This window comes from Pelodiscus sinensis, chromosome 5 (assembly GCF_052426305.1).
Source record: "Pelodiscus sinensis isolate ZL-2025 chromosome 5, ASM5242630v1, whole genome shotgun sequence".
Taxonomy (NCBI): Eukaryota; Metazoa; Chordata; order Testudines; family Trionychidae; genus Pelodiscus; species Pelodiscus sinensis.
Window position 1 is genome coordinate 94,685,185 of NC_143056.1, and position 17,151 is coordinate 94,702,335.

General features: G+C 41.8%; 1 protein-coding gene across 2 annotated transcripts in view; it reads right to left on the reverse strand.

Moving 5' to 3' along the window:
* Nucleotides 1-17,151, reverse strand: part of LGR4 (leucine rich repeat containing G protein-coupled receptor 4) — a 122,337-nt gene that overhangs the window by 17,873 nt on the left and 87,313 nt on the right. For both annotated transcript variants that reach the window (XM_006111507.4, XM_075927775.2), the window contains exons 5-12: nt 9,246-9,461; nt 7,959-8,030; nt 6,558-6,626; nt 5,891-5,962; nt 5,733-5,804; nt 3,849-3,917; nt 2,312-2,383; nt 37-102 (exon numbers count right to left, since the gene is read on the reverse strand). In XM_006111507.4, the coding sequence (XP_006111569.4) occupies nt 37-102; nt 2,312-2,383; nt 3,849-3,917; nt 5,733-5,804; nt 5,891-5,962; nt 6,558-6,626; nt 7,959-8,030; nt 9,246-9,461 (708 nt within the window). The remainder of the gene's footprint in view (nt 1-36; nt 103-2,311; nt 2,384-3,848; nt 3,918-5,732; nt 5,805-5,890; nt 5,963-6,557; nt 6,627-7,958; nt 8,031-9,245; nt 9,462-17,151) is intronic.

Sequence of the window (17,151 nt, forward strand, 5' to 3'; positions counted from 1 at the left end):
GGCTATTCAAGATAATTAACATGCATTTCTACTTACATTTCTTCTAAAGAACTGCAGCCCTTAAAACTTGAAAGCTCTTTTATATTATTATAAGACAAGTCCCTTAAAAACAGACAATGGGAAGAGAAGGGTTAGTTTAATTCTGCTCTATTTGAGAAGTTACTTTACTACAGCCACAAATTAAATACAAATCAACATATAAACTGTCCTTCTACCACAGTTCTAGATAAGAACTGAAAACCGTTTAAAGGCACACAAAAGTCAGGAGATTCACAGCTATGCTCTCCACAGCAACCAGCCCCCTGTGTGTACTGACAATACATATCAAAATGTATGAAAAACAGCGTAAAGGTTGCCAAGTCAAGTTCAAGAGTGAGGAAATGCCAGAACCAAGGTTGCTCATACAGTATCTCTAATCCATACCCAGTACTTTAAGCACAAGAAAATGTAGTGTCTGTTCTTGTAACATTGACAAACTCACCTATTTTTCACTCTCACTCTCTGAAATGGCTAAACTATTTTAACTTGAGACTTTTCAGAAATATTTAGCTTTAGACAAACTGCAAGCATCAAAAAAATAGACCAAATAGATAAAGTTTAGCAAAATGAAAGTTTGGCAACTAAAATTATATAATGAAAAATGTCAAGCAAGTGTTAATTGGAGGTGGTGCTATTAGCTCTGCATACAAGAGTGCACAAAACAAGGTCAACTTATTCACTCAGTAGGAGTATAACTACTGTATAAAGCCTTTCAATTTTGAGACTTCAAAATTAAATGAGCATTTTTTTCCACAAGAAACTGAAGAGTGACCTCTGACATGTCGAGTAGATGCAGGTTAGTTGTAAGGGTGAAGATTGCTCCCCATCCAAAGCTGGTAAAGTTTTCAGATTTCGGGGGAGGGCAGAGAGGGAGGAGGACAGGACAGGGTGGCAAAAAAAGGGGGCTGAAGACAACCAAACTGCCATTAACCAGAGAATCGAAAAGGTAAAGGTTGAGAGAAGCACAATGCTGTGCTGTCTTTTCCTTCTATCAAAGAGAAGACCTATCCCCCCTCCAGTCTTTCAGTAAGAAGAATTTATCCTTTGTGATCATCTTTTCCCCACTCTTCCAATTTGCTCTCTCTCCATCATTTACCTTTGCCTTCTGTGTGCATGCTTGCTCTCTCATTCACCTTACCATTCTTTCCCTCCTCCCCTATTTTCTATTCCACATTGGTCTCCTTTCCTCTACCACAGCATTTATAGGGGTTGATGAGTGTGCTCTAGAGCGTGAGTGGGTGGCACAATGAAACACAATTGCTGTTACACTGATATCCTTACAGGAGTGTAACTTCCTCAGGTGAAAAGTCTCAGAGGAGTAGCTGTGTTAGTCTGTAACTGAAAAAAATTAAACAACGAATGGTCCTGAAGCACCGTAGAGAGACTAACAAAAAATGTTAGTTCATGTCTGTTCAAACCTTGATTAAAAAGTGTCATGTAAACCACCGCATCAGAAGCTCATACAACTGCACATCCACTAATGTGATCTAAGCAATCAAGTGCCAGCAATGCCCCTCTGCCATGGATATTGGGCAAACTGGACAGTCTCTATGACAACGGACCCAAATCAAAATGATACCACACCGAAACCTGTTGGGGAACATTTTAACTTGCCCAGGCATTCACTAATGGATCTAAAAGTAACCAAACTCTTACACAGCAATTTCAAAAACCAGCTGGAGACAGAAGCTCTAAAAAACTTGCCTTCATTTGCAAATCTAACACTTTTAATCAAGGTTTGAACAAAGACATGAACTGATGGGCCACTATACTCAACACCCTAAAATCATCAAAAGCTAAGTATCAGGTACTCCCAGCCCACACTATTAGGCTCATTTAGCACAGACATTCTAACTGGCAATTTCCCCCCCTCTCTTTCCATTCCCATGCCCTTTTTTTCTACTATTTATTTGTACCTTTGGACCCCTTGCTCCATTCATCTGAAGAAGTGGGCTGTGCCCACGAAAGCTCAGGATACCATCTACATATTTTGTTAGTCTCTAAGGTGCTGCAGGCCATTCATAGTTTAAGTTTTTCCCTGGTGAAGAAACACTACATACTTCAGTAAATGCACCTCTTTCAGGAGTGCAAGTGGTCCATTAACACACTACTTTGTAGCATCAGGACTTCAGATGAGTCAAAGAGGGATCAGACATTTGAACAATTTTGAGACCCAACAACTAACTTTGAGAGCGTGTCTTTGAGCAATGATACTTTCTCTATCAAATTATTTTTAGCATCAGTAAAACAGGATCAGGAAATTGTCACTTACAAAGTCTGAAGCATCTTCTGTTCTTGACACAGGTTAATGGGAATACTGCTTATTTTGGTGCCTGTAAGAGTCCTGTGTTAAAAACAAACATACATATATGTTTCAATGCTCAAACAGTACATAGAAGATCTCAAATGTAGGACTGGGAAGAAACATCAGAGGGCTTCTAGTCTGAGCCCCTGCATGCTGTCAGGGCCAATTAAACTCCTCTGACAGGTGTTTGTTTAATCCATCTTTAAATATCTTCAGTGGTGGGGATTCCACAACCTCCCTAGGTAACCTAGTCCAGTACTTAACAGCCTTTATAGTCATAATTTTTTCCCTAATTCCTCAACTTTGGTGCTTCTTGTCCTACTGAACTGTGGAAAACAACTGATCATCATCGCCCTTATAACAGCCCTTAACATATCTGAAGACTTGTCAGGTCCCCCAGTCTTTTCTCAAGACTAAACATGCTCGGTTATTTTAATCTTTCCCAGAAGTCACATCTGCTAAACCTTTTATCATTTTTGCTGTTCTCCTCTGGACTCTCTCAAACATACCCATGTCTTTTACCATGCGAGGCACCCAGAATTGGACACAGTACTCCAGATGAGGCCTCAAAAGTCAGGGGAATACCCACAGATGGGGCGGGGGATTGCAGCCCACACATTTAGCATCTAGGCTCACCTGCCCCCAACCCCGGCTTCCAAGCTTTGGTTCCTCCAGGGCACAGGGGCTTGGCCCTCTGTACCCAGTACTCGACAGAGCCCAGAGCTCAGGGCTGACAGCTTGCCACACCCCAATCCCGCTCCCTCACAGGAATGCCAGGCAGAAAGGGGGAGCAGGGCAAGCCCCCAATCCCACTCCACAACTGGAACACTGGATGGGCGGGGAAGGGGTGGCACAGCAAGCCCCTAATCCTTTCTGTGGCTGGAGTGCTGAGTGGGCAGCGGAAGTGGAGCAGCTCTCGATTCCATTCCCAGGTTGGAGCACCAGGCAGGCTGGGAGAGCAGGGCAAGCTCCTGACCCTGCTTGGAGCACCAGGCAGAGCAGCTCAAGCTCCCATGTCCTGACTGCACTCCCCCACGGGAGCTCCTGATGGGTGGAGCCGGTAAGTCCCTGATCCTCTCCCCAAGAGTGCCTGGTGGGCAGAGCTGGCCAATCCCCAAGCACTAGATGACGAAGTGTGTGGAGATGCAGGGTACACATTTTTGTAGGGCCCCGCAATTTTATTAGGGCCCCTTGCCAGAGCATCTCTTCCCCATCCTCTCCACCAAGGCCAGCTAGGAAAGCCCCCAAGCAGCCCTATCGCTATGACATGTCCTATTGCTTGTCCACCCGAAGTTGGGGTCTATCTGTCCCATCCTGGCTATGCCACTGTCACAAGCATATACATTAAAAATTGTGAGGCACTCAAATCCAGATGTCCTGGCTTTTAGCCCTGTTCTCTAAGCTACACTTCTACTATTGGAAGTTAATGGGTAACACTAATTGTTCCAAGAAGAGACAGAACAAGAAATTAATGTACTGACAGTGTTTGGAAGAAGATACTTACAGGCTCTCCAGATTACTGGTTCCTGTCAAATTAGGGAACCACTGCACCATGCTGGCACCCCTAATGACCCTAAATAAACAGGAAGATTATCTGTAAATTATATTCTGGAAATTGTGGGCAATTGGGGTAGGGTTGGGAGGAGAAGAAGGGGATAATCCTGTTATGGAAGTTTTTATTAGAAAGTTATATACTAATCTCTTGATTACCTAAAATGAATTTTGTTTACACTAGAGATCTAAAGAAACTTTTTGACTACACACGAAGTAAAACTACGTTGGTGCTGTGTTCCAACTTTTACAGCTTCTCCATTCCAGCAAGTACGTTCGGAGCTGATGTTTACATGTGCCATTTGAATGATCAGCACAAAGGAAACATCACAGTTGTTCTGCAAACATCAGCCCCCATTTAACTTACTAAAACATATTGGTCTTTGATTAAGACATCCCGGAATTGGTGCCTAAGCAGAAGACACTCACTTCAAAGTGCCACATAGATCTACATTCTGAATATAGTATAAAGTAAACAGTGTAGTATAAAATCTTTTGATTATGATCTTGAAGTTTTAAAGTTAATTTATACTAAGAACTCCCAGACTAGACTTTTTTTTTTTTTTGAAGTGTGCATGTACTTGTCTGCAAATACATTCCCAATGTCCAGCCATATTCAGAAATGTATATAGGCTCCACTGGCTTCAGTGGGAATTTGTCTAGGCAAGGACCTCAGCATTTGGCTTTAGTTTATTTTTCTTTTGCCCGTTAGTCAGGACAACAAAAGATTTTAAGACTACAGGCAGTCCCCGGGTTACGCGGATCCGACTTATGTCGGATCCGTACTTACGAACTGGGCTTTTCTCGCCCCGGAAGACGCGGGCGGCTGGACCGCCCAGACGCGGCACGGTCCCGCCGCCCGCATCCTCCAGGGCGAGAAAAGCTGCTCCGCATCTCCTTGGTCTGCTGGGGGCCCGCCCCCGCAGCAGACCAAGGAGACGCGGAGCAAAGCCGCGGAGGAACCGGGCGGCGGGACCGCCCAGACACGCTGCGGTCCCGCCGCCTGGGTCCTCCGCGGCTTTGTTTCGCGTCTCCCTGGTCTGCTGGGGGGGGGGGGGGCGGCGCAGCTAGTGTGCCCCCCCCCCCCCCCAGCAGACCAGGCTTTTCTCTTGGACACCTGTGGTAGAGCAGCTGGGGCGCTGCCGGTTGGTCCTGCAGCGCCGCTCCTCGGCGCTACTGGACCAACCCGGCAGCACCCCAGCTGCTCTGTCCCAGGCGTCCCCAAGTCAGCCGCTGCTGAAACTGACCAGCGGCTGACTACAGGAAGCCCCAGGCAGAGTTGCTCTGCCCCGGGCTTCCTGGAATCAGCCGCTGGTCAGTTTCAGCAGAAGCTGACTTGGGGACACCTGGGGTAGAGCAGCTGGGGTGCTGCCAGGTTGGTCCCTGTAGCGACGAGGTGCGGCACTGCAGGGACCTACCTGGCAGCGCCCCAGCTGCTCTGTCCCAGGCGTCCAGATTCAGCTGCTGTTGAAACTGATCAGCGGCTGATTCCAGGAAGCCCGGGGCAGAGAAACTCTGCCTCGGGCTTCCTGTAGTCAGCCACTGGTCAGTTTCAGCAGCGGCTGAATCTGGACGCCAGTTCCGACTTACGTACAAATTCAACTTAAGAGCAAACCTACAGTCCCTATCTTGTACGTAACTTTGGGACTGCCTGTAGTTATCAGACTCTCAAGCTACAGGACGTTTCAAGAACAAAACGGACAAGTTTTTTAAAATTAAGTGCAAATAAAAACAGTGCCTGAAGTAACATCTGACCAGCAAAATTAGTTATTCAAAAGGCATAGACATACTATTTCAGTTCAGATATTTCTTTTATATAAATTGAGAAAGTACTTACAAGGAATGCAGATCTGATAAATTCTGAAATGCTGAGTTCCCCACAAAAGAGAGAGGATTATCATACAAATATCTGAAAAATTAAAAACAGATTTCCCATCAGTTCACATAATCACTATCTGATCATTAAACTACAAATACAAATATAAAAATACTTACATAGTTCTTAGAAGGGGATTTCCCCCAAATGCACCATTGGGGATTATAGAAATGTAATTACTGTGAAATCCCCTAAAATATATTGACAAAAGAGAAATAAATCTTAGAATATAGCATCATTAGAATTAATCAACTGTGATTTTGATTATGTTCAAATAATATACAAGCTCGGGGTTCAATCCCGCAACAGTTACACTGAAGTTAAATGGAATTATGCACAATTATAGGAGTAACTCTGAAGACTCAGACTTTTGTCTGCTATATATCAGTAATTAAAATGGAAACTTATCTGGGAGAGAAAGCTACATTCTGCATAAATCTATGATAAATTAAAAAACAACAACATATAATGATCAATGATTACATAATTTTGCTATTGGAAGCCCCAAAGCAGTGTAAAAATAGCTGATAGCCATTAATACAGATATTAACTATCCAGAATAATTTGCTTACATTTATTACTCCAATAGCCTATTGAAAATGCTGTCTCACCAACAGCTTATTTAGCCCTCTTGTAATTATGGCATTGCTCAGCATAACCTAATCCATTTCAAATAACCGGGTAATGAGACAAGAGAAGCATTCCTAACTTTGGAGTCAGGATTGCTTTTTTTAATTTATGAAAAGGATAAAGAAAATCGGTAGAAGAAGATGTAATAATACTCACAGTTCCTTTAGGCTTGGAAGTGCTCTAATGGCTTCAGGGAATTCTACCATGTTGTTATAATTTAAATCCCTAGTAGAAAGAGATCAGTAAACACACAGTGCTAGCTACACATTTTCACAGGGGACACTTAATGTTATATTGTTTGATCTATACAGCATAGAGCAAAGCTATATGCTTCTTTAGACACTGTACTTTCTTAATGATGATCTTATCCTTCATAAGCCTTTATAACTAAAAACACAATCTTTTAAAACCACCAATAAAAAGATGCAGATATGGATGACAATTTTGTCTAATCTAGTCAGAAATTCCCTTAAATTTTATAAAATATACACTAGTATCAGTCAGGAACTAGAGCAAATTATGAGCTATAGACTTTGTAGTAAAAGACAACTATTATAATTGAACAGAAGAAGAGGTACAGTCTAGCAATGTATGACCGAGTACATCCTACAATACAAATCCTTGTTACAGTAGCAAAGTGGATTTAACGGAAACACTTTTCAACTACACAGTCAGCAAACCACAATTGTCCTGTCGCCATTCTGGTACAAGTACCAGTCAAGCTCTCAGTTTTATGCTAGCTGTTTGTTTTATCAAAATGCACAAGGTAATATTAAAGGGCAAAATCATGCAGCTCATCCATATTCTCCCACCCCATTGCCCCTGAGAAGGGATGCAAGACTGGGCTCAAAAGAATATACGTTCCTGCCACTGAGAGGGAAAAGATTTACTTTACCTTAGAAACAGGTTTCTAACTTTAAAAGATCTCAAATTACAATTTTACCCTGATAACTGACTGTTGTAAATATTAAATAAAGATGTATGGGGTTTCTGGAACAAGAAAAGCTCCAATACTCCCCCAAACCCTCACAAAGTAGGTGTAAAATCCCACACTTTCCCTTTAACTAATGGGAGCTGCCATGGAGTCTGTAGGGCCAGCATTTCAGGATAGATACTTTTTGAAGTCTTTAAATGTAACACATTTTTAGTCAGTGAAATATCTTTGACTAGAAATTCATGAAACAAACTGAAAGGAGATCTACAGCCCATGAAATATCATACAAACATTTAAATAGCTATGAATTTTGTTTGAGCCCTCCATCTGAAACTCAAGATTATTTTATCCAGAGACATTCAAGCATAAGTCACTATTACACAAGGACAGACGTAATTAGCACTGTCAAAGACAACTGGCAACTTTTTTTTGCAATATATTTTAAATAAGTTTATTGTTTACAGTAAGTTGAGGTAACTATTATTAGCTATAATACTTTAATTATAAACTAGGGCTATCTTAACTATCATTTCCAAGTCTTCTGTCAAACTATTTTCCATAACTAGTGTGGTAAAGAGATTTCTACAAACAGTGCAATGAATTAACACAGAAAATGTACTTACAATGTTTCTAAGTTGTCTAATCCATCAAAACAATTTTTTCCTATTGTTTTTATTTTATTGTTATGAAGATGCCTAAAGAGACAACAAAATTAATTTCCAAATGATGAGTTTCTCATGGATAAGTTTTAAAATGAACATAAATGTGACTATTGGATACAACAACAGCAAGATGTTTTGAAACCACCATTGAAGGATGAGGGGAAGTGATGCTTTACAAAAATATGCTTCAATTCCTGATGATGTCACAATCGAGGAGAGGGGTGGGCAAGTACCATCACACAGGCTGGATCCAGGTCCCCAAGGTTAGCCCCTAGCAGGCTGTTGCCATTGTATATACATGTGCCTCTGCAGGTACAGGCAATGGCAGCTCCGGTTGTCTGCGAATTGCCGTTCCCAGCCAATAAGAGCTGTGGGAAGTAATGTCTGTGCTGCTTCCTGCCGCTCCCATGGGTCAGGAATAATGATCCGTGGCAATGGGAGCTGCAGTCACCTGTAACTGCAGAGGTACAAATAAATCGAGTGGTGGCGGCCCACAAGGGGCTAACCCTGGTGACCTTCTGCCATTTCATTGTCTACCCTGATGTAGGAGGAGACCAGGATATTGGATATAATGGATTGCCTATCCAAGGCCGTGTTCAGCACTCCTGATTCTGACACAACTACAATTAATTTCTAAGTGTTGAAGTACAGCCTTCAGATTATAGCTAATGCTTTTAAACAGTATTAATTCAGAATGGTACCAACAACTAGAGCAGTTCAAAAACAAAAACAACATAATTCCAAAAAAGTCATGAAGGTTTAAATTTTGTGTGTGTGTGTGTGTGTTTTTTTAAACTGACATTTTTTTTGAAAACTTAAAGCCTGCAACTAGCTTTGCAGCTAGTTAGGAAACCCCAAAAGTGATGAAATTTGAATTAAATTCAAAATTTAAAATATTTAGACTAGCTCTGGTGTTAACACCAGTCCCAAGAATATTTAAGACTACATAAAGCATTAGAAAAATATCACATAAGGATCAAGCCGGAGGCAGATGGCCCTTTCATCTCCAAAAATTACTATGCCTTCTTTTGCCAACTTTTTTCAGTTGTTAAAATTTTCAAGAATTACTAGGTTACGAAAGAAATCATTGAACAACCTCTGTCACTTCATTTTTTATTTTCTGGGATACAAACAATTAGCCACCTGAGTGAAACAGAACAGGACACACTTCTTACAACCCCAACTGAATTAGATCCACACACAGACGATCAAATTGAGTTCTAAAGAGAAAAAGCTGATAATACTCACAGAACAACGAGACTTGAAAGATTTGTAAATGCAAAGTCAGGAATGTGTGTTATTTTGTTGAGAGCCAGAGTTAAGGCTTGCAGAGAAGGAAGGTTGCTGAGTGGATGAATGGGGACTTCTGTCAAACTGTTGTCATCCAGCCACAGATGACGTAGCTGGACAAGACCCTCAAAACTGTCTTCTGGGACTGCAGTAATATGATTAGCATCTAAACGCCTAAATGAAAACAAAAATAATTGAGATTAGTGAAGTTCACAAGCCTTTGTTAAGTACAAGTTTGGATTGAAACAACATGTGAACATTTTTAAAAACTAAAATAGTTTCACTGGAACAGTTAATTATTTTAAGTTCTGAGAAGCAACTAAAAGGGGCTTGAACTTCTATTTGTCCAAATAAACACCTCTGATAACTAATACAAAAAGTATTTTTTCTAATAAAGTAAAATAATTTTTAGAATTAAAATTATCTTTATAAAGAAACTGAATGGATAACAATTCTACAGAAGACTCCCACTAGGTACGGCAATACACATTATCGGAAGAAATTTACAAAGAAATTGTTTTAATACACATTGTAGACATTATCTTGATTTAAATTCTCTCTGTTGGTACCCAGTAAATAGTATTAGATACTACAGTATGAATGTGGTGCTTTGTTACTATTACTGTATTTCTCTCTCAAGTGACTCATGTCAGAGAATCGCATTATTAAAAATAAAATATTGAACCTCATGTCAGAGCAATGAATCACATTGACAAATAAAGATTATATCACCAACTAAATTCAAAGACTTCCTTTTTTCTGGCAGACTTCCCTCCTTTCCACCATGCTTCAGGGAAAAAAAATGCAACAACAAAGTTTAACACTATTGTAATCTGCACAGGATTAGCTCTGCCATATTTTTTTCCAAAATTAATTCTGATCATGGAAATTATTAACACCACCTCATCCTTATATAGAAAATTACTTATCCCTCTTTCAAAGAGTACCAAAGGACTTTCAATAATTATTTTTGCTTCAATTATCAACCTAGCTAAATTATTAGGTTATACAACATTTCTTTAGGTTTCAGGGAATTTAAAATGAGGACTTCATATCTGGAAAACCTAAAGTAGCTGAATGCCTGGCATCAGTTTCAGGCTCCAGACTTGAAGTACTTATCCAGAAGGTGCAGCTTTTACTAGCAGAATCAAACTGAAAGATCTTTCCTATGTAAAAGGTGACAAAATGGTACTACTCCTTGGGCATGACAAGCTAAGCTTGCAAACTGACTTCGTATTCTTGCACAAAAAATACTCTCTGCCTACTTACCGTCTCACTTTCCATGCAATAGTTAAATTCACTTTGAAAGTTATATTTTAAATACTATTTCAGTATTTAGCATATTCTGTATGTCTGTGGTTCTCAACCTTTCCAAGGTATTGTACCTCTTGCAGTTTTATTTGTCTTGGGTACATCCTAATCCCAAGTTACACCTCACTTAAAAATGACTTGCTGACAAAAATCAAACAAAAAACCAAAAGTGACACAACCCAGTATTACTAAAAAATTGCGTATGTTATTTTTACTATACAGTGATAAAATAAACCAACTGAAATATAAATACTGTACTTACATTTCAGTGTATGGTGTATAGAGCAGTACAAACAAGTCACTGTATAAAATTTCAGTCTCTAGTGCTTTTTAGGTAGCTTGTTGTAAAACTAGGTAATTATCTAGATGAGTTGATATACCCCTGAAAGACCTTTAAGTACCTCTAGGGCAGTGGTCCCCAACGTATTGGGGTTGCCAGGCGCCTGGGGGCGGGGCCGCTCATGCGCCACGCGTACGGGGGCGGGGCCGCTCACAGGCCACGGGCCTGGGGGCGGGGCCAAGCATGCGCCGTGCACCCGGGCAGGGGCCGGCACCTGCCCGGGGGTGGAGCCAGCCCAGATTGCTCCACAGGAGCACATAAATGGCCCGGCGGGCACCATGGCGCCCGCGGGCACCGCGTTGGGGACCACTGCTCTAGAGCAACATGTGCCTGTGATTGAGAACCACTGCTCTATGTAACAAATCAGTGACTAATTCTTATTCTTGAGTTGTGAATCAAACAAATATAGGGGTGGAAAGGACCACAAGAAATCAGACATTCAGTCCTCTGAACTGAGGAAAGACTAAGTAATCCTAGACTATCCCTGACAGGTGTTAGTCCAACTTGTTCTTAAATAGGTCCACTGAAAATGATTCAACAACCTCCTTGTGAACCTATTTCAGAGCATAACTCCCTTTCTAGTTATAACGTTTTTCTACCATCTCCCTTGCTACCGATTGACCCTATTATCCTATATTCAGTGGACATGGAGAACAAGTGATCATAATTTCTCAATGCTAAACATGCCTAGTTATTTTACAGGGAACACTCACTGTTGTGCACCCACCATATAGTAATTTCATCTAGACCACGTTTCCCTAGTTTTCTTATGAAAAGGGAGTTTAATACTGAAATAGTTCAATTTTTTAAAACTTTTTGGGAAAAGAATAGCAGACATTTAATTGCCATTAAAGGCCTAGAATTCATAGACTAGCAACTGCATATCATTGGCCATCCCTATGAGCTGGCAGGTATATACACCCTTATTTGTGAATACTTTTAGCCTGCACTGAGACTAGAACATTTCAGAGCAATTAAACGTCTGGTGATTTTTTAAAAAAGCCTACAGTTCCCTTAGGGTGAAAAATCAACTAGAAATCACCTGCATCTCTCCCCCACCACCAAACTCACACACCTCTCTGAAGATCAAAGAACGATTTTCCAGTGGAATAAACACCTCCAGCTTATTTCTTCAATAAATGCCCTCATTCTTTTATTTGTAAATCAACATACTTTTGAGACACATACAATGCTCTTAGTCCTTGTGATTATTCTTTAACAGCTCTTTTATTGCTGCTGCAGAGAGGTTTTTTATTTTCAGTGTGTCTTTTCTAAATATCAACTAATAGGAGATATTAAAATGTAAAGTGAATTTAAGTGTCACTAGCCTAGGTTTATCAGAGGTCCAAGGGACTGACTGACATAACACTTTAGAAATACAAGTATTACATACAGAATTTTCACAGTTATTCATTTTTATAGTGTTGGAGATAAACCCAAGCATTAACATTTGGTTACACAAACTGATGGATGGAGCTGTATCTGCACCACTGTAGCACTTAGCATGGATACTACCTACACTGACAAGAGATTTTCTCCTATCAGTGTAGGTACTCCACCTCCCCCAGAGGGGATAATTAGGTTAACAAAATTCTTCGACCTAGTGATCAGGTAAGCACAGCTATGTCTCTTAGCAGCGTGGATTTTTCATACACCCAAGGGTAAGCCTACACAGCAAGGTTATTTTGGAATGACAGCTGTTATTTTAAATAACTATGTGAGCATCTACATAGCAGTTGCGTTATTTCAAAATTATTTTGAAATAACAAGTGGCTTATTTCGGCGTTGGTAAGCCTCATTGTACAAGGAATAATACCTCTTCTGATATAGCTATTTTGAAAGAGGGGCTGTGTAGACAGGGCAGCTGCAAGTTATTCCAAAAATAAGGGGCCTCCAGCCCTTCCCAAGGTGTCCTGCCTGGCCCTTTGTCCACACTCGGCCAAACTCTGTAGTTCCCCCTTCCCCTGGAGCCCTTAAAGCTGCATCCTCAGGGGAAAGGGCTTGTGGCAAGCAGGAGGCCCTTGGCAGCCCTGAGCCACCCAGCAGCTGCCTCTGCCTCAACTTTTAAAAAAATGAGCCAGCCTGCTGCTCCCAGCCAGCCCTCCACTACTCCCAGGGAGCAGTCAGGCAGCTCCCAGGAGCCTGCGCAGGCCTGAAAGAGGCGTGTGCCTTCCTGGTCTGGTGCGGAGATCCTGGACCTCATTGAGGTTTGGAGCAAGGAGGAAAACCTCCAGGATCTCTGCACCAGATGCAGGAACCCGGCTATCTCTGGCCAGATGGCCGACAGCCTGACCACAAAAGGACACATCTGAACCCAGGAGCAGGTGTGGATGAAAGTGAAGGAATGTCACTTACCTCTAAATATTTGGTAACTACCTTGTAACTTTCTTGCTAAAGACAATAGCCAATGCTCTCGCTGTTTGGAAGGTGGGATAGGGAAAGGTTTACTAACACTACGTAGCAGAAGGACCAACATTCCTTGCTGGTTTATAAAGATGGTCCTTTTTGCCCATTAAAGCATTAAAGATAAAACTTAAATTACAGCATGCAGCATATACTTAAACTTCTTAATCTTTTAGAAGCCACTACAATCCCAGCTTCCCCCATAGGCATTGGCTTGCAAGAGGCCTACTTTAAATTTTAGTCTATAAATTCAGGGTTTACTTGCTGAGCTGTCATCTATACTTTTATTGCCTGTCAGCTTCCATTCTCAAATAAGCTCAAACCTCACAAGTGGTGAGGGAGTGACAGAAAAACACCCAGGTGTCCTGAACGTCTCATAAGAGCAGAACATTAAAACTAGGTTTAAAAAATAAACCAAACGTGTAGCTTAACAGCTTTCAGCTACCACACTGGCTTCGTAGAACCATGGAGAGAAGAACTTCCACCTACCTCTTGAGGTGGTGCTTCTTACTCTCTCTCAAAAATGGAGACCAAATATAACCCACACACCCGCTGAGCGTGGTTCACTGTCCCATGCAGTGGCAATTCAACCACAGAGACAGAGACAGAGACAGAGAGCGAGAGCGCTACAGCCTTAGCTAAGAGCCAACTGGCTTTTAGCTCAAGCTGTAGACTTATGTACTAAGCCGCAGAAGGCCCAAGTTTGGTTCCGCCAGTTGACATTACATAAGCTGATGGTTTTGATTTTTTTAATTATTGCTGCTGTCAGCCAAGTTATTATTCAAATCATCAAATTTACATTGCTTATAAGAATTCTCCACCAGTCTTCTGAGGATGTGGCTGTCATGGAGGGTGCAACACAATACTGGGAGAAACATGAAACACGAGCCACAACTTTACTGAAAACAGCAAGAAACAGCCTTTAGTACAAACACAGCTAACCCCTAAATAAAGAGGCAAATGTAGTAGCTTTCTGTAGCATGGGGACCCCAACAAAGTGTAAAGCAAAACACCATGAAGTTGCATGTACAATCCTTTTGGAAACAGTCAACCTTCCTCAGCTGCAGCCTTAGAAACCAACCCTACAGAGAAAGGCTCCTCAAAATCAGTATTGATAGCTTGATAAGACAATGACTTTTTGAGACATTCAATGGTCGAGTATAAACCATCAAAGGCAGGTCTACATGACAGGTTTACATCAGCATAACTGCACCGATACAGATGTGTTGCTGAAGCACGTCTGGTGAAGATGCCTTTCAGCTGATGCCAAGAGAGCTCTCCTGCCAACGCAACTTGTCTACTAAGTGTGGGTGGGAGGGGGGGAATAGGCAAGAGATTGGCTCAGTATAGCCACATGGGTCTAGGTGGTGGATTTTTCAGATCCCTGAGAAATGCAATTTTAATGACGTAGGTATGTAGTGTACATCAAGCCCTAACTACAACCTCACAAGAATTAGCTGTTCCTCCAATAAAGCTGTAACAACAGGTTACTATAACATACAGTAAGCACACACTGAAAGGCCACACAGCAAGCGCATTCCAACAGCAATGCTCTCCAGAGGAGAGTGCTGGGTAAGGATGTTAAGGACTAGTCGACTATCCAATAAGCAAATGCTTATCTGACAGTCAAGTCAACAAGTAGTTCCCTCCCCCGGCCCTTGCTGCTTCTATGATATAGAGGCAGCGGGGTTGGAGGGGAAGAGGGTACTTCAAAACAGCAGCACTGCAAGGAACCCATCCCCCAAGCTCCGTGCAGTGCTGCCCCTTTGAAATGCCACCGCAGTCCCACATGAAGCACAGGACACACAAATGAAGGACAGCTAGGGAGTCCCTAGCTGACCTCAGGCTCCTCATGGCATTTCCATGGAACCCGGAGTAAGCTGGGGAGTCCCCACCTGATCCCTGGTTCCGTTTGGTGCTGCTGCTTTGAAATGCCATGCAGAGCCTGGGGTCAGCTGCGGACTCCCCAGCTGATCCTGGGTTCCGTGGAAATGCCACACGGAGCTGGCTCTGCGTGGCATTTCAAAGCAGCAGCGCCGCATGGAGCCCAGGATTACCGGGGGATTCTGAGTCCCCCATTGACCCCAGGCTTCATGTAGGCGCTTCTGCTTTGAAATGACATTTCAAAGGAGGAATGCAGACGTGCCTATTGACTAGTTGAGTAGACGATGGAAATTCCATCAACTACTCAACTAGTAAATTAATCATTATTTAACATCCTTAGTTCTGGGGAGCACTAGATACCAGAGCTAGGGAGGAGCTCAATGGGCTAAAACCCCTTGGTCATCTGTCTAAATGGTGATGTCCTGGGATAGGCCTATTAAGATTTCTTCCTGTAGCAGGAGTGTCCTGTATTTGGGACTTCTTTTATGGAAGCATGTGAGCCTTCCACTGCCTGCCTCATCTACTCTGTGTTGTTTCTTCAGCCTGTTACTTTCCTTCATACTCTCTTTAATTTGTACTCTTTTCCCTACCCCACCGTCCCTTGTCCTGACGGATGCTCATCTCCCAAGCCTGGATGATTGTTAGAGCAGGGAGCACTAATAATTAGAGTGATTGATTGAAAGGTTCAGGATACCAGTTTGCAGGTGGTATGATGCCAGCAGGAGGATTGGGAGGAGGTGAAATACGGAAGGGACAAACGTAAAGAAGGGGAGGGCACAAAAGCATGGTATGAGATAAAAACTAAATTCAAAGCTTCTTCCAGTTTTATAGTCTCCCCTTCTAGCATTGAGCAAATATCCATCCAGCCTGTAACTGGAATTTGGAAGCTCTGTCTCATCTCTGAAAGGGAAATCAATCAATCAGATGGCTCTCTGTAATAAAAGCAGGCCCTGGTTAGCTAGCCAACAACAGTTTCTTCAGATCTCCCTTAACAGATCTGGCCCACACGCGCCTAGCAAAATCCATCAGGCTAGACTGGCCAACAGATCGAAATCTCATAAGCACGATTTTGGTACTGGAAACGATAAATGTATTCCCAGCCACTCACCATACACACAAATTGTTTGTGTTATTTCCTTTAAAGACGGGGAAAAAAATCATGGCTTTGTGTCAAAACTAAGCTGTCAAAAAATCACAAGGAGCTGCTGTTTACTTTTGCTGAGAGTTGTTTTCAATCACACTGCTCCTTTTCCATTCTTCAGTTTACATGGTTCTGGAAATGTTTTATACTCACAGTGAAAGTTAAATGTTGATATTAATAGAAAGCAATCACCATAGAGTATACACTTGTGTTCAACTACTTTTGGTCAAATGCAATCAGTAATGAACTTTGCTCCTTTCAAATGCTACTTCAAAAACCACAAGGAAAATCAAAACACTCTGGAGTAGATTTTAGATTTTCAAAGTGAAGTACTGTTAAGCCTGGATACAATGGAAATTCTATCAGAATGTAGAACAACTAAATCCACTGTGTTAAGAAAAAGCACTTTCAAAAATACATAAAATGACTTCACAAGTGCCATTTGCTCACTGCCTCTAGCAGCTGCTCACTATATCTGAAGTGCCAAGGGACACAAATACATGGATTTGCTCCACTCAAAGTGGGAAAGTTGCAGCAAATAGCAAAAAGTGTTTCACAAACTAATTTAACTCAATAAATGAGTTTTGCCAAGTATGTTTTTCAATCCCTATGATCTCTGAATAACACCATCTGACTCCTTTAAAATTTGCTGAAAGTTCTCTCTATATGTTGGGGTTATGTTGGGTGTAAATCTTTCACCCACATGCCCAGTAAATAGAATAATAAAATTACTTATAATCCAATCCAAATGACTACTGCTGAAATGTGAGGTGAACAGTCAACTT